Source organism: Plectrocnemia conspersa, unplaced genomic scaffold, assembly GCF_051122295.1.
Source record: "Plectrocnemia conspersa isolate PC_06_02 unplaced genomic scaffold, ASM5112229v1 ptg000001l, whole genome shotgun sequence".
Taxonomy (NCBI): domain Eukaryota; kingdom Metazoa; phylum Arthropoda; class Insecta; order Trichoptera; family Polycentropodidae; genus Plectrocnemia; species Plectrocnemia conspersa.
In genome coordinates, this window is record NW_028277165.1 from 7,547,311 (window position 1) to 7,566,394 (window position 19,084).

At 28.0% G+C, this 19,084-nt stretch overlaps 1 protein-coding gene across 5 annotated transcripts in view; it reads right to left on the bottom strand.

The window, feature by feature from the left end:
* The window catches only part of RapGAP1 (Rap GTPase activating protein 1), a 390,544-nt gene that overhangs the window by 297,348 nt on the left and 74,112 nt on the right, over positions 1–19,084 (bottom strand). For 2 of the 5 annotated variants that reach the window (XM_088205691.1, XM_088205681.1), the window contains exon 2: positions 15,010–15,178. The exons of the other annotated variants lie outside the window; for them this stretch is intronic. In XM_088205691.1, the coding sequence (XP_088061817.1) occupies positions 15,010–15,080 (71 nt within the window). In that variant the 5' untranslated portion in view covers positions 15,081–15,178. The remainder of the gene's footprint in view (positions 1–15,009; positions 15,179–19,084) is intronic. 5 annotated transcript variants of the gene reach the window in all.

Sequence of the window (19,084 nt, forward strand, 5' to 3'; positions counted from 1 at the left end):
AAATATATACTACATCTTTATATAACGTCTTTAGTTTTTAACTACAATCGTTTGTATATATTATAACGTTTTAAAGCTTTATTATATATATATGATACTAATTCACATTACTATTTAATTAGTATTAATGTCGCGAAATAGTGGACTTATCTCTACGACTCCACGGATTAGACTGCAAGTCCTTTAAGTACATATACTGTGAATGGATTTTTAATTTAAATGTCATATAAGTCTTATGTTATCAATAGTTAGATATCTATCAAAAATATTTTTTCTTCACATTTTTTTATATTCATGAGCTTCAACGCAAGTTTTTAACATAAGCTTCACTTCTTCTTGCTTTAATATTGTGACTTTGTATCACCAGTTAATAAAATCATTGACATAAGCAGAAACCAGATAATGATAAAATTATGCAGCAGTTTATTTTTAATGCATAATAAAAAACAATTCGCTTTTATTTTTACTATATTATTATTTTATAATCGTCTTTTAAATTACTTATCTTCATTTCATTATTTTTTGCCCAAAGCCATAATTTTCAATCCAAGTTTATTCGTAAACTTGATACTTATTAAATTTGATACTATTCACCTTTTCGAAAAAAATATCCAGCAGACTTGGCGTAATGGTAAAAAAAGCTTCAAACGAAAGTTCCGTAAAAACTTTGGCGTTAGGCCTTGATAAAAGTTCGTCCGACGTGAAATTGTAAACTCTCTATCACATGACACCCGAATGAAATAAAAACAATAATAATTAACAAACAAACAGACAAAGATAATATAACACCCCTTGGGCAAGTTATTTATCGTTTCATGTTTTCGTTCGGGAATTTTGTCAAATAAAAATTACAAAGCTAATCGCGTTAAGTCAACTTTCGACGCCTTGGGGGGACTCTCTGTTATTTTAGAAAATTGTTACGAAAACAATTTCGCATCAAATTTGCATAACAATCGTGATATTACTACATTGTGCTATTGCTACGCGTTTTATAAACATTGTAATATAGCGGAGGAACGTAATTCGGATCGAAATTAGGGTAAACATCAGAGAGATGCCTATTTAGATTTGAAATAATTATATGTAGGTAATTAACTTTTTTTGTGTATTAAACTATTTTATATATATAGTAAATTACGGTTAATTTACACATTTGATATGTATCTGTTTCCAGCATAACTTATATCTCATTTTAAAAATTATTTATAATTTTTTATATGTAAAAAGATCTGAAAAATGACATTTTCTAAGCCAAAGGTACATTATTTGTTTTAATAATATCAATGATTGCAAAACTGTCTTTATTTGCATTGTTTAAATTACAAATACAGAAAACGCGAATTAAACTCAATTTAAAGTCCCCTATATCCACACGACTGACCCATTTAAGGACCCTATGAATCCTTTCAATGTACTTAATCCGGTCGGCTTGTATGTAGTACAACTATCGTACATTTCCTGCGGAAAATGTGACCAAAAGGAATTCCGTTCAAACGAGTCGACATACAAAGCTATACCATTCAAAACCCATGAACACAATATTAATTTAAAAAGAAGTTTAATATTATAAATTCGTTCGATGGAAAATTCGATTATTTATGCTCCGCTTTACTTGATATATTTTTTTTACGAACTCACTATAAAATATCTTCATTGTTTCAAGATACCGTTTTTAAAACAGTATTTTTTCAGTAATGATGGCAATCATTGTCGGCCGTCAATTTTTTACCGTGTTTTACACACAATCAATGATCAATGTTTGTAATTTATCACTCGTTCCTAGTAACGTGCTATTTAAACTGTTTATATAGAGAATAAAACTAATTTACTCCGATATTTGTTCGCTCGGAAAACGGTTTATAATCAATAGCATGATAATAATAGATAATGAAATGTATAGTTAACTATAGTGTGCGTTAACGATTAAGCAAACATATTATTTAAAATTGACGCATCAATGACAGAGTATAGAATATCGTACAATCTACAATAAAACGGCGATTACTGCTTAAAAGTATATAAAAGTAATTTAATTTTACTAATTTATTTATTTTTGTATTTACTAACTTATAAAAAATAGTTTTTCCGCATAATATGTTTAGACTCTGCTCAATAAAATTAAATAAAAGCGTGACAATACAGATTATTGATAGAATTTAATCATTTTGACCTTAAATGACTTAAAATATTCGCTATAAAATCATACTTAGAAATCACAGTTACTAGACAACATTTAATAAAAGCATACTTTTTCAGATTAAACCGTCCTATTAATCAACAATTTTAATTGTTTTAGGGATACTCTAAAAAAGAGCAATTTTTATGAACATCCATTATTTTTCTCGATAATGCATTGTTACCTGATGTATGTACAATATCTAGCTGCTTCCTGTTTTTAAAATGGTTTTAGTGTAATATCAGTGATTTATGAAGCTCTCACTGAATAAATGTGACGATTATTATATTAAAAAATCATATTATCTGATTTATTGGCGTTTTTTAATACTGCTGTTTGATTTAAAATGTTGTTAAAGTGCAAAAATCTATTTTTTTTATCAATATTTTGCTCCTTAATTTTCTGTTTATATTATGTATATTTTCAGTGAAGGTATATTTTCATTTGTATAAATATAATTTCACTATCTGTTTCAGTGAAATACTATTAGCGAAAATATAATTTAACCGATAGGTGCTTGTGAAATTTAATGCTGCTTTAAAATGCCTATGCAACTCAATTTTACAGTTGCGAAACGTTATTTGCTGTTCAAACCAAAACCTAAGTTAAAAAAATTACTCAAATAATTTACTACATTTATGTCAGTTAACGATTTCTTACATTAAAATATTCATATATAAATCCCTTTTAATATTTTTGATTTTAAATACAAAAATACACGGATTCGTATATTTATCTTATTAGTACTAATCGCTGGTATTTGGTTTAGTATTTTATTACATTTTTTAGGTCATCAATCAAATTTTTTTTAAAACCAATAAATCAACAGCAGCTAATTATTTTCGTAATCTAAAAGATGTATTTTCAGATTAAAAATAATTTCAGTGTAATCATATCCAATTACATTTCTACAGGTAGATATATATTTCTACTTGCGAAAATATAATTTAACTGCTAGACGCTGCTCTAAAATGTCTATGAAACTCACTTTGCCAGTTGTGAAATGCTCATTTAATTTTCAAACCTTAGCTTAATCTAATAAAAATTGAAAAACTGTTAGTTTTTGCAACTTATATTAAGTTAAGCTGAGTTTAGTTTATAAATTAAGGTAAGGTTTGCGTTTTAACAGCAAATGGACGTTTCGCAACTGTTTCCTAAATGTGTTTTTTTTCTTGGGTAAAGATATATTTTCATTAGTATAAATATAATTTGATTAATTAGTTAAATTTGACCAAACAATTGATTTATAATTTTGCAGCTCGTTAACGCTTAAGTCATTCGAGCGATCATTATAAATAATATAAAAAGTAAACAGAAAGTTGTTTAGACAAAAGTTCAAATTAACAATAAAAGATTACTCAATACCACAATTGTGTAATTTTACAGAACACTTACCAGCAAAAAGCTAAGTACCAGAAAATCTATTTGTGCGAAATTATGCATGATATACAATGCGTCTCACTGGAATAAAAACCACTATTATCATAAACTCCTTGCAATAACGATTTTTTTAAGCCGTGATCATATTTCGTTGGTTAAATAATCAAGCGATGCACCTGGCTCACTAACTCGAATAACTAGTCTCGGATCAAGAGTATAAAATATGTGATGATTTGTTGCATCGGAGTCATCCGAATCAAACTCAGTCTAAGATATACATTTCGACACTATTTCTCTGTGATCATTTGTATATAATCAAAATAAGCTGCTACCAGATTATCTCGCGTCTATTTTAGCTGCAAAGTAACACATTTTCGGTGGCAAAATCCGAAAAACTTTTTTTGAAATAAAATTCAATAGCGTACATAATTATTACGAGTATTAGTTAAGCACCACTACTTACACGTTATACATCTGTTAAATTACAATTTAAAGCTGCATATTAATGTACTATTACATGTCAGTGAAATAATATTTTCACTATCAGAAATATATATCTTCCGGTACAAATGTATTCCAAGTTAACTTCACTGAAATGCCAGTGAAAATATATTTTTACTAGTAATACACATTCACTGCATCATATATATTAACTATCATGGAAAACTACTGATATATGTAAATCGGTTACTAATATCCACACGAACCTTATCCTTTTTTATTTTATATTGTAATTGAAAAATTGGATTTAGTATTTTTTTTAAATATTGTAAAAAAACTTTACTCTTTGCCCACAGCTGGATTTATCATCAGTTTTAAGCCACACCTAAAAGTTGATATCGGGTTGTCAACCAGAACAGATTGGGTTTTTGAACCTTCAAAGCTGCAGTGAGGCTCCATTCATCATGCTTTTGTCCTTGACCGGGCGTTCCCATTGAATACTCCACCGCGGGTAGTATAGGATCGAATTTGGCCTATTAAGGGCTTATTAAGGCTATTTGAGATTGCAGACTTCACGTTGTATGCGCGGAGTGAAGCCTGGAGTCTGCCTCACTTTGTCCTCTTGAGTACAACGACATTATATCGCACCCCGTTGATAATGCGTAACTAAGGGCTTGTGCTCCCGTATTCACTGATTCTAAAATTCTGTTTAAATTAAAAATGGCTTGAATTGCTTCTATTTCGCTGAACATAAGCTCTTTACAATAAAAACTTCTTTGTGTATACAACTGTTAATATAAATATATGAAATACTTTAGTATTAGGAGAGAATATAGTACAAAAAAAATATTGTTTCAAATCTCAGACAAAAAAAAATTATGTCAAAGATAAATTTATATGCCTTTTATATATTATATTTATATATATAATAGTTTTATCAGTCTAAATATAAGTTTTTAATTAAATAAATTATTCTCTACTTAAATACTCTTTTCACTTTGATAAAAGCACAATCTCCATCTAAATGAGTTTATTTGAATCGAAAGATTCGTAGAAAGTGCATCTTTAATGTTTGCGTGCATTTAATGTAATTTATTGCTATTGAAGTGCGATACCATTTTAACCGTGATAATAAAACAACGAAAGTGTGTTTGTGCTTTTAAAGTTTATGGTTGTACCGCTATAAAGCCTCGAGAAGGTAAATAAAATAATTCAGAGCGATTTAATTATAATAACGGGTTGTTATAATAATAATATTTATTCAATATTTCTAGCACACTTTATAAAATTAAAAAAAAAATGTATCGTAATTGATCATTTTAAGTATGCAGCATTTTTACTTTTATTATTATACTGTTCATATAGATAATACAAAAATGATGTAAGTAAATGTTGAAAAAAAATGACGAACCATTGGAATACAAATATTTATTGAATGTGTATTATTTATTATAGTTTTGAAAATATTATCTAATCTATAGAATAACATTTTTTCTATTAGTGAACTTTTAAATTTGTTAGACGATTTCAGTGTAAACATTATAGTAGTATCTTGTAATTAAAATTGATGCTTAAGTAAGTTAAATATATTATATAATGTAAATTTAATTAAATTTGCTATTGAGTTTCCTCATAACCATTTGCAGTTCTAAGAGCAAATCTCCAAAGGGCTCCGAAGGATCGATGGCTCATAACCTCGGGATATACACCCTGACTTAACTGTTGCAGAACGCCGGTTCGGGGAAATTAGGTTTAAGGCTTCACTGAGCCGTTACAACAAGATATACCGATGCTCCAAAGATCGGAAAACAACTCGTAAATCTCGACGTGTTTTTGTTCAATTTTGCCTAATTGTCCTAATGCAAGTAAATTTCATTCGTTTAAAAGCCCTTTACACTTCGTATTCGCATAAAACTTTATCAAGCCGGCCGTAAAAAGGTTTATTTTCACTCTTACGTTTTTTTATTATCGAGTATCTAAATCTTTCACGCGCAAAAGCTAAAGTAATTTGGGCGAGTTCGTCAAAATAAATTGTGTATAAGCAAATTGGCTATTTTATATACAAAGACTAAAACTCCTCTGGGAATTGTCTCAATGGACCATTTGGAGCAAAGGGTCTTGTACGTGAACACGCACGGAATTGGCTTCTAAAATGACGAAATCTGAGAAAATATACACGTTATGTAGTATACAAATACACATTTTATCTAAGGGGACCGCTAAAGGTTGAAAAAACACATAATATGGCGATAAATTAGGGTATAAAGATTACTGCGTAACGATATTGTTCTTAAAAATATATACATAAATATAGAATATCTATACACAAATAAACGAAGGTTTATTTATAACATTATTTTTTAGAACATTTCTTACTAGTATGATAGGGTGAGTTTTTAATCTGTTTAAATACTGTTTACTTATTTTTTACACTGACACAGTTGCAGTCATTTTATATATAATTGTTAGGAACAAACTGGTTTTATTAAAATTATAATTGGGTTCAAGAGTAGTTTAAGATAATTATTGAATTAAATAGGATGATCATTAATATGATGATAAAAAACGATTTATTAAATACCGTTATTTATTATAAATATTATCAAGTATTTTTAAAGAAATGATTAAAATACCATGAATTAAAATATTCTTTAAATATTAGTATTATATAAATTAAGTGATTTATCTTTTTGCCAAATATCTTGTTTTTCTGAGCATTTTAACAATGCATACAAATTTCGCGTTAAATATTTATTAAATTAAAAGTTTAAAGCTACACTCTTAGGGCATAAAACGCATGAATAAAATATAAAATTAACTCGTTATCCTGTTCTAATTTCAAGGATTACGATTCAGATTTTTATTTTTAAGCAACCCTTCCTTGCTCTGGCTTTTTTCAAAATTAATAAAATAAAAATAAAATGTTACTCAAAAGGTCAAATCCGTCTTTTCAACAATTCGGAACGAACGAAAGGTTTTCTTTCCGAGATTTAGTATTATATTACATGTATTATGCAAGATACTATATATAGCGTGTATCTATGTTTATAAATTTTTATTCGAACAGAAAAAAATAAGTTTGATTTTCACAACCAGTTTTCATGGAGATTTGTAGCTGAAAATTTTTCATTCGTATATAAAACGATACATGAATTGAAATTCAGCCAAGCAAAAGCATACAATGCTGTGCGATTTTTTATTGCATTTTTTCAGAAAAACACGTTGCTTTTTATCAATGGTAACAAATTCTACGGACCGCAAGCTTTAATTAAAAAAGCAAAACATAAATAGAAAAAATACATATATCACTTACTCACTTCAAATTGAAGCTTTCGCTGTTTCGCAGTCTTTTTATAAAAATAAAATCGAAAGTTTCTGAATCAAATTGGAAAGCGAGATAACATGAAAGTTGAATTCGTTAAATGTAAAAATAACGTTAGTCTTGATTTTTAATTTGATTTGATCTCGTTTAACTCGAAGGTTTATATGTAGAGTTATATATAATAACTACGTCCGTCTGCTATACAAACTTTTATGAAAATTGCGATATTTCAGTAAACGGTTAATTATTTTCTTTTAATCAGATCGGCGTAAATTTTTCTTGATAAAATATACCTCCGAAAAATCTCAACTTAGCCTAGTAAAAAAATATATATGCCACCTTGTTGCAAAATTATGGCCAATCAAAATAATGAAAAATTCATTTGAAAAAAATTCTACATAAAATTTTATATAAATAAAATCGTTTAGAAATAGAAATTAATTAAATTAAAATTAAAAAAAAATACTTTATTTCATCTCAATAAATTTTAAATTAAATATTTTTAAATATTGTATTTATAAATATGATATTTTTAAATTTTAAATTTAATTTAAAAAAAATATGTTTTTGTTTACACTTAAAAAAAGTGTGCCTTATTACGAGTCATTTCTTTCCATATAGTTAAAATTAGCCACAATTTTTTTAATAAGAAAATTCTACTGCTTATTTATTACATAAAAGAGCTTTATAAATTTTAAACAAGAGATCGAAAAATCGCCTCCGAGATAAAGCATTATTTTAATCACTGCTATGTGTTGTGTGGTGCATATTCTTTTGCTGTTAAATGCAATTTTAAGAATTTATTTGTTAAATAAAAATTCATGATTATTATGCTAATTATTTTTTATGCACTTTTTTGTCTGCTTACAAATAAAGATAAAAAATATGCTACGGCTTTTTACTTATAGAGTTCTTTTATATTTCAACCCCAGTGCGATTCAATTTAACTTTATGAATTAACCTATTCTTCCGCAGATAGCAGACTGCATTTTTACTTTAGCTTAGGTACACGCTTTAATGCACACAGAGGCTTCTTTAATACGTCTGGACATTTCTTGGCTAGAATTCAAAGATAACTATTTGCTTGTTTTGCGTCTACAACTTTTCATGCACATGAACAAATATTGCCCTTTTGTGATTAAAACTCTCTACGTTCTCTTGATCCTCATAAATAAAATTACAACTTTAGAAACAAAAATGCAATATGTCTTTTCAACAACAACATTAATTGCTCTCATTGTTCAATTTCCTGAAATACCAGTGTTACATTGTTTGGCTAAAGACGCGGCATTTTGACATCTTCGCGCTAGATAAATTTTCAGATTTATGGGTTTTTTTTTTGTTGCAATTTTTTTCGGTAATAAATAGCAGTAACTTCAAAAGCGTTCTTTTTGCTGCAAACTTATTGAACCGTCAATTGCATAAAGCAGTGGTTGCGAAGCCATTGGTGTGCGTGCGGTCTTTCTCGTCGCATACTATTGTTTTAAGTTTTTACGTTCGAAAAAACTTCGACCGCGAACCGCTATTGGGTGAGTTAGGTGCAGTCAATAATTACGATCAATTGCTATTATTCAATGTGTTTCATCAAATAAATGTACGAATAGTGATAAAATATATCTTGTATATAAAAAACGGCAATTTTAATGAAAATGAAATACATTATTTAGAGTAAAATATCAATTACATTGAAGTGTTTTTTTATATATAAAATATTTTTTAAATATGTCGTGAAATTATGTTAGGAGTTTAGGACACAAATTTATATTGGTTCAATTTTATTTTCAAGTTGATACAAGTCTTAAAGATTCGAGGTGACTTTCGTGTGACCAGTAAAAAACAAAGTGGTAGTCCAAGTGAAAGGATTTTTTTGTGACAACGCTCTAGCTTATATACGATCCGAAAAATAATAAAATGAGATCCATGTCGCAACTCTATCTCGATTTTTTTAACAGATCTAGATAATTTAGTGCGTAGCTGATATATTTTGTTTTATCTGATAAATGTCTAATTAAACTATTTTAGCCGTTGAAATTATTGATTTAATTTGGAAACGGTGGTTCGGTTTTCTTTAAGATTTAACATTATTTTTTTTATTTGTGTCAATAAGATAAATCCCGTTATAGTATATATTTTTACTAGAATCATATAATCACTCGTTTATTTTTGACTAACCGCTCCGTTTCGTTTTAAATGCAAGATAAATTAATTTGTTTTTATTACACTTTAAACAGATCATTGTTTTTTCCTCAACACAAAATAGTGTATTTTTGCTTTAAATTTTAAAATTTATAACAATATGTTAGTTTACATATTTTTTCTTAGTATTTTTATTAGAAAATAGATCTAAAAATTTTCGGTGTTAATTTTGTCAAAATATTTTTTTTACCGCCAATTTGGAATTCTTATATGTACTAGTTTAAGAACGGAGGATGCAAAAGCTATTTGCAATATATTGTAAACATTACTAAAACCTATGAATGTAGGTCGTGTTCATTTTTTATCCTAAATAAAATCCAAAAAATTTTGTTTTTATTAAGTCAAAATATTTTCTGTCGATTAAATGGAAATATTTTGGTTTTAATATTTTTAAATATTTTTTTTTACCGCAATTTTTTATCGCCTATTTAGAATTCTCATATGCGTTAGTTTAAGAACGGAGGATACAAAAGCTAAATTCAATCTATTGTCAGTTTTACTAAAACCTATGAAAATATTTTGTATGTTATTTTCATATAGTATATATTGAAAATAAATCAATGCATAATACTACAAATCTAAAATCCATACGTTAAATATATCTTAAAGAATAAGGTATTATTAATAAAATAAATGTAGATGCTTTAATAGTTTATCAAGATTTTAATACAAATTTTAGGGAAAAAAATCTATATTAAATTTTTTGATTTATTGGGGTGCATCAATAACCATCTATAAAGTTGCAATAACAAACATTTGCCTCCATTAAATTAGTAACAGCTACGAATAGTACAATAGTCATGCAGGCTTCCAACACTTACTTTTTATCATAAGCTTCGAGACACAATTCTAAAAAATGTATTGCGGTATACATCAATCAAAATTTAACGCATTGATCGTGAATAATAAGCTTGTTTCATAATAAGCGTTAAAAGCGCAATAAACAGAATGCCAATATTCTTTATCTTGACAATCCATCGAGTGCCTTTGTTTTACTGACAACCGCAATACCTAAAAGATTTTTTTAACACACAAAAATGTATTACATCAATACACAGGTTAAATTCTGCATTACAAATGCGAAGTTGTCGAAATCTCTAACGGCCATAAAACACCAATATATATTTAATCAACTAGGCTACCCAGTCAAGTATATATAAAACTTTTAATAAAATGTGACGCATTGACCGTATTACGCGTTAAAAGTGCAATAAACGAGTGATTTTATTATATCGTACGGACAATAATTCTGTGGGATTTGCTTTACAAACAAAAAATAAGTACATTGACAAATAAATTGAATGCGAAATGACTTATTGAATATTCAACGCTTATACCAACGCAACGCAAATATTATACTAAAACAGAAAAAAAATATCTTATTAAGCTTCTGAATATTTGTAGCCATCGCGGCGAGAATGGGTGAGCAGGAAATCTCTAGTTAAACTAAGTATCCTTGACAAGGAACACAAGAGAGTTCATCCGAACTCGCATCAAATAGCGCTTCATCATCGATGAAGACTAAGAAGACTGATAAAACAGCCGCTTCCCTCTTCACGTTACTTTGATCGAGACACAACCAAATCTTCGATAACATCAAATTATCAACCAAAAATGCGTCGACTCAAAACAAATTGTTGTACAATAAAATTAATTTTCTATATATAAAAAGTAACCACCCCTAACAAAACAAACAGTCCAGCAAGTATCCTTTGTAATTATATGATGATCGCTCTTAAATTAAGTATTAAATAAAAAATGTACTAGTAACGGATCTAAACAATAACACAATTGGTTATAAATATACCTTCTCTCACATTTGTGTAAGCTTTTTGGAAGGACCGGTAAAAATAATGTGACACTTAATCACACCGTCAATTATATATATCAGGGTTTTAAGGCGTATGTATGATTCGCTGAGTTTACATATAAATTTTTAATAGTTAGCCTCTGAATTATCTTATTCATCGCAATCTCGAATAATGTATTAACCAATCAATGCAAAAATACATACTTATTTTTACACCTATTCAAAATAACCTTTCGTGATTCGTGATGGTTTGTCAAAACATCTACACATATATTGATCGAGTGTTCTTACCGAATACTTCCGTTCTCTGCATTAGTCATCTCGCGCATTTATTTCGGAACGTTCGTCGTGTGCGGAATTTGAATAAAGAATCGCGATGGAATTGTAATTGCGCCGTGGAGCGGCCCTAAACTTTTGCCCTAAAGTTTCGCCTTATTATTATTATTATTATTATAATCGTCATCCGAGCAGTCATATGCCTTGAACTTTGAAACTTTGCATATTTACACTTTCGTCGAATAAAGTTTTACACCTCACTCCCTAACCGATAAGATTAACTGAACGTTGTGGTGAGAATCGAACATATTGGATACGATATACACGAAACCTTGAAAGTTTTACGTTTTCTTATCCATATTTATAAAGAAGACACATAACAACTTGTTAAAACCATATAATGTTTATTTGTACTCTAATTCTTGGATAGAATAATTAATTATTATCAAGAATTGTGTTGTGAAATATTATTTTCGATAATCAAGTTCGGCTCTCAATGTTTAAACAAATTATTTATTATTATTAAGTTGACAATCAATTATTTATAAAACTCAAAAAGTAATTAAAAAATGCTTATTAAATCCAAATCTTACATTTTAATATAAAAAAATAATAATATTCCCGGAAAACTTATACGTATTTAATATTATTAAAAAAGTTTTTATAGTCATTCGGAATTAATATTTCTAAGATGCCCAAGTTTTGACTGCGCCTTAACGCGAGTTCCGCACGCAATGGTAAAACTTATTTTTTATTATTGGTGAAGAACGGCTTTTTTAATAATAAAAATAACATACCACATATATATTGTTATTGTGTTTTATTAATAATATGTGTACCGTGCGGGCAACGGCAGCGGTTCGAAAGTTAAAACGGAAGTAATACATTTATCGATGACGTCACACGTGTGTTTTGAACCTCGTTTCGCAACGCAGTGTTTGTTATGAGTTTTTTAATTAAATTTCAAAAGTTAAATCAGTGTTTATTATCTCAGCTCTACATTTTATGATCGTGCGGTGCTATACAATTTATGTGATTTAAAATGTTAGTGTTTGATTTAAGTTAAATGATTTTTGAATAAATATTGGTAAACCCAAATTGATACAAGAATTTAGTTTTCAGTTAACTCATTGTTTTATATTGACAATCTATTACAAAAACAATCAAAATAATAATACTTTTTTAAATCAGATAGCAATTAAAAATGTATAATCCAAGGTATGACACAAATAAGAAAAGACAAGCTTGACTAAATCAGCTTCAGCAATAGCTTAAAAAAAGACTACCTCTTTATTTAGGACAGTATTAAATAATACATATGTATTTAGAATAATTAGTAATAACAACTGATTTTTAATTATTTAATTTTAAACTATGTTTCCAACTTGAAAAAAAATAATAAAACTCGTTTGTATATCTATTATATATAATAGAATAATTTCACAGTAACTTAAGAACGTTTTTTCACTGTCTCGATAGATAGGCGAAGATAGTCTATGATAAATTAACAGAAAATCCGAAAGAAAATATCAAAGGTCTCGCAGGCGCAGAAAAGAGCCCGAGGGCATTGATCACGAGGTGCCAGATCGACTGTGGTAGATAACCTTTTGAACTCGTATTTGAAGCAAATCGACGATCTCACACAGAGATTACGCTCACTTTTCAACAGTTTAGTAACAATTGACGGTTTAAAGTCCTCTTTATCGCGAATCAGCACGTATGACACAAAAGAAAAAAGTAATTTCGAATCGAGTCTCAAAACCATCCCCCTTCATTTTCGTTTAAGTGTCTGGGTTTTCAAGGCGTTGTTGATAAAGCCTCAATCGTATTTGTGTATTTGAATCTACATATAACTATAATATAAGTTAATCGCTAATAAAATACTTTTAAAAAAGGTTCAAATTAGTCCTTAAAGATTGAGACACATTATTAAAATTTTTGAAACCATATGTTAATTTGATCAATTAGAAATAGGCAAAATAAAATTATATGTTGCAATAAAAATGTATTTGTAAATAATTCATAATAATATAGATAATATGATTTAAGTATTGGTTTTATTTTTTCATCGATAATTTATTTATTATGTATTTTTGCTGTGTCTGCGTCCGAAAGATCCAGTCGTCTCCGAAGCCGATTGCAATATAGAGCTGGACCAGGGGTTTCGTGTAAATACGGAAATTAGATAGCTTAAAGGTTAAATGTTTTAAAGTCAGAAGTCCCATGCCACATGCCCCCTCCCGCGAGAGGCTTAGGGCTCGCCCACTTTTGCAACCATGATCAATTACGGGTCTCGGTGTGACAAAACGTTTGTGCACTTTTTGAAAAATTGCTCGTTTGGCATGACACATCTGAAACTAGATTTAATTCCTGCATTTTATGTAGGACCCATCTTTATTAATCAACAGTTGCCGATGTTCGCTGGTGGATTATATTATATATGCTTGCCACATGCTAATTTCATGATAACGAATCACTAATTTAAAAAGTATTTTTGTAACCTGACAGGCGTAAGCCCAATGCGTTACAACGGGCAAATCTGTACCAACTAAGTAAGTCAATCTGACATAATGAATATCTACAAGTAAGTATTTAACAATAGACTGAAAGTCAGGGAATTTGTGACATCGATATCATTAATTATAAATAGTCTTTATTAATTTGTCTAAAATTAATTTATTGTACCTTAGTTAACTAAATAAGTTAGATTTGATGATATGCTTGTAATTTAATGATTATTAAATTATTTAATTCAACATATTTATTTAATAATAGTTGCATAAAATAAAATATTTAATTATATAATTAAATTTATTATTTTAATAAATAAATATAAATTACGTTTATTTAATGATCATTAAATTATAAACTAATATCACATATATTTCGTTGAATTACCAGCATTTTTTGTAGATATTACAATAAAGATATAAAAAGTCTTATTTTTACATTATCATTTTAATCGAGGGCCTAAAATTATTACGCACCGTGTATCAAAACATACCAGAGGCAAAAATAAAAATAGAATAAATTTTTCAGTATATAAGTTGCATAACCCATTGATCTTATTTATCGGAAATTTCGATAAAAACATAAATTAAAATATAAGCACATTTTGATGTAGCGACAAAACTAAACATTTAAATAGTTCCAGATCTGTTGTTACTTATTTTTCTTATTTAAATTATAAATGGTTTAAGCTCTCTTTCTTAAAAATTTAAATTAACGATCAATAAAAAGAGCATGTGCTAATAATGCTTTTTTTTATTTAATCTACTGTCTCTTGAATGTGACAGAACGTTTAGTTCTGTTCAAAACAGATATTTTCGGAGTAGTAATTATTCAAAAAACCACCCTTAAAAATCAACAAAAAATTGTCTCAAGCACTGATCATTAGTAATAACTCACCCCTCATTTTCCGTCGCTCCCTCCTGGTTCTCGTTCGTCACGATCTGCTCCAACATCTGGATTTTTAACATGTTGACGCCGAAGAGAGGCTGCCTTTTGCAGCGGCTGCCTCAAATGATGTCGCATTCGAAAAACCCGTATGGCGCTTCATGCGTGATCTCAATATCACCTGCAAATCACACGAACGCAAAATGGTACTGCACGAGTGAAATTCGATAATGATACACATCCGCCGACATATCGGACACGTCGGATTATGAACGATCCGTTCGGTGACCGATTTTCAACCGCGGTGCGGTCAAGTGATCGTACGACATGTGTTAGACGTGCGGTATTAAATTGTTGCAAGAAAAAAAATCACATACATACATTCACTATAATTTCACATGCATTAATCATCACTAAATATTTTTAAGAATGGCTAAATTGTGTTTTATCGTATATTACGTAAAGAATGCACCTTTCAAAATGATGATATAATATTTATACGTTTTGGGCGGTTATGAACAAAAGTCATTTTGGACGGGTAATTTATGCTGATGACGTGTTTTGAACGTGTGCTTCAAATTAACTGTATGATTGATGGATTAATTAACAGGCCGTCTGCTACTTTAGTTAATTGTATGGTGAGTGTACTTGTAAATTGGATTGTATCGGTTTTAACAAGATAAAAAATAGACGACGCATTTAATAGTTTTTTTTTTATTTTTCTTTTACACAGATTCGTTTATCATGATGCATATCTTTGCGATTAAGATATGAGTTTATATTTTTAAAATACTATTTAATACAGTATTGATTAACTTTTGAATCATTAATGTGATCAAAATATTGTAGTTATGACTATTTAATAATTTGTGCATTATTTTATCAGTGGATTGTGTCATTTAAAATTATAATTTAATAAAACCCCAATTCTTGCATTATTTTAGATGATTAAAGTAAAAGAAGTAAAATTTTATGTATGAAAATAGTCTGTATTTATTGAGTTACTAAATTTATTTGCTTTTGGTCAGTAATTTAATTAAATATCTACTGTTTTTAATTAACATACATTTGCTAAACAGTCAGTAATTTTCTAAGGGTTTGTTTTCCATATAAAATAAAGTAGAAGTGCAATTTTGATTGAATTATAATATTTTGACATATAATATATTAGGTTGAGTTTGATTAGTAATTTAGGTAAATATTTAGTAGTTAATTAATTAATATCTATTTGCTCAACAGACGAAATTTTTTTAAGATCTGTTTATATTTTATAAATAAAATGGTAGTTAAATTTAGACTGAATATCAATATTTTAATATACAATAATAATATACGTTGCTTGTTGATATTTTTTTCAAAAAAAAAATTTTTTTTCATACGTATTATTAATTATTCACTGATAATTATTTCTTAATACATAAAAATTATTGTACTACCATAATTTATCAGTAAACCAAGTATCTTATATTTATTTTAAGAAAGAGATTCTGACGCGTAAAGAGAATAACAGGTGACCCACTAATTAATCGCTGGCGTTTGAAGGGTTAAATACCAGTCTAAAAATTTGTGAAGTGATGACAACAAAATAATTAATAATGAATTATTATATGTATTAAAATTTATAATTTATATAATTCCGTTTGAAGCTAAAAGTAATTTTTATTATTAGGGTATTTTCATTATTAAAAATTAAAGTATGCTGTCGTGACTCGATCCTGTGACCTCTAGGTTACCAGTCTATGCCTAACGGACTACGCTATTCCTAAACACTATAATTATATAAGATTTTTTAAATTAGAATTAATAATATAATAAATAAAAAACATCATATTCATATAATAAAGTTTTAAAATTTGCTTTCATATAAATAATTTCTATAGAAAATAAACAAATAAATTAAAGAGTTCAAATTAAAGGAACATAACCAAAAATATTTTGTAATAATTTTATAAAAAAAATATTGAGAGCCTCTGAATTAATACAAAAAAAATCACAAAAGTTAAATAATATATAAAAAAATATTTAAAATAAATTAATAAAACATACTAATAAAAAAAAGTAGTAAAATATAAAAAAGAGTCACCGATTTGTTTCTATAATTTACTATAAAAGCAATATAAAATAATAATAAATAAATAACAACTGAAATATTTATGGAAAAGAATAAAAAAATATATACAAAACTGTATAAATTAACTAACTACTCAAAGGGTTAATATGTATTTTGTGGCTTTAGGAAAATTCACAGACTGCAATTCACTGACTAGTAAATTGGTCGAATGTAAAATTCACCGACTCCACAATTCGTCGAACGGTAAATTTACCGATACTAAAATTGCTTGCCGGTTTTTTTTTAAATAATAGATATTTATTTTTAGAGCATTTAAAATAAGCTTAACAAAAATTACCAATTTTCAAGAAGGAAATTTTTAGCTTTTTCAACTTAAAAGAAATAATTTCAGAGTTTATTGCTTAGAAGCTCAAAGTCTCTCGATTCTAGTGCACAAAACTCAGTTTTAAATTAGTCTATATGTACTTTATAACATATATTGAAATAAATCAAGTTAAATTCTATCAAAAATATTATAAAATCACTTGTACAAAAAATATGACAAATAAATAATTTAAAAATATAATATTTTAAGTTAAATTTTTTTAATTGTAAACATTAAAATACATAGTTATTTTTATCGGTTTATTGTTTAATTTTATATTAATTTAAAATATTTAAATTATTATTATATTTACAAATTAGTAACTTATTAAATATTAAATAAATATATCAATAATATATTTATATTCTATCCACATTTTCTTAATCATGGACACATCTTTCCTGACATGCCAGATGACACGTTGATCCCAGCCAACAATAATACAAACGGCTTTCCGTGACAACTTGTATTACGTCCGTAATATTTTCAAATGTCCTGACAACCTTTAGGTCAAAAAAATATATTACACCTCAACACTTAAACATACAGCACACGTTTGAATTCGAAAAAGCGTCACAGTGTATTGCATTATTAGCATCGAATTCTTGACCAGATTTCCAACCGACACGATGACCAAAAACAATACAATGTGTTCCATTGTTCAATTAGGAACGACCGCCATTTTCTTGCGATTGTTCTGCCTTAAACAAAACGTCGTTATCATCTCGGTCGCATTTTTTATATTTTTTTTCAATTCAATTGCACGATAATGCATGTGCAGATTGAGGGCCTTTGACAGCGGACTCAAGTCTTATAACTAGTACCGTTTTGTTACTCTTGACAAGACTTATGTAGTTCAAGTGTGATTCGATGAGACAATCTGTTTTTTTAGTTGTTCTTTCATACGTCAATCACATTGAGGAATTGCACAATAGCGCACAAAAACAACGGTTGTAAAAACAATAATACGTTTAAATATTCTCTTCTCTCACAATTTGCTCGTATTATATTAATAACAGAACATCGTGTTTTAAACTGTGTATATCTAAATATTTTTATTAGAGCTGATAACAACTCTGGTAAGTCTATTAACTAATTATTTTGCACTACTAAAAGCATTGAGGCACTCGTAATATTTTTTTAAAACGAATATGAGGTTATTTTATAAGTACACACATGTTTCGAAATTCACTTAAGATTTATAGCAATAATTTATCTCAATTGCTAAAATATTTTTTTTCGCATCTTCCTCATTTTCAAGAATGTCTGTTTAACGGTTTTTCTTTATGAACTATTATAGCATACAAGATCGAAAAGAGAATGGTCGATTCTTCTCCATAATTGAGCCTGTGGCGATTATGTAGCAAATATCGAACTACAAGAACATCGTTCAGTTAAATAGTACACTAAAAAAGTATACTTTAAATTTGAAGCATATCAAAATATGGCAAAGCAGCGGCTCACACCACATCATCTTATAAAAGTTTTTTTTGCTAAAAGTTAAAATTAAAAGGAAAATTAAATCGCACATCAAATATTTTTTTTATAATTGCAAATATGATTTGAACCATGTTATATTAGTATACATAAACTTCACCACGACAACGCACTAAATTAGACTCAAACTTTGTTCATGTAACTTTTCCTTGTAT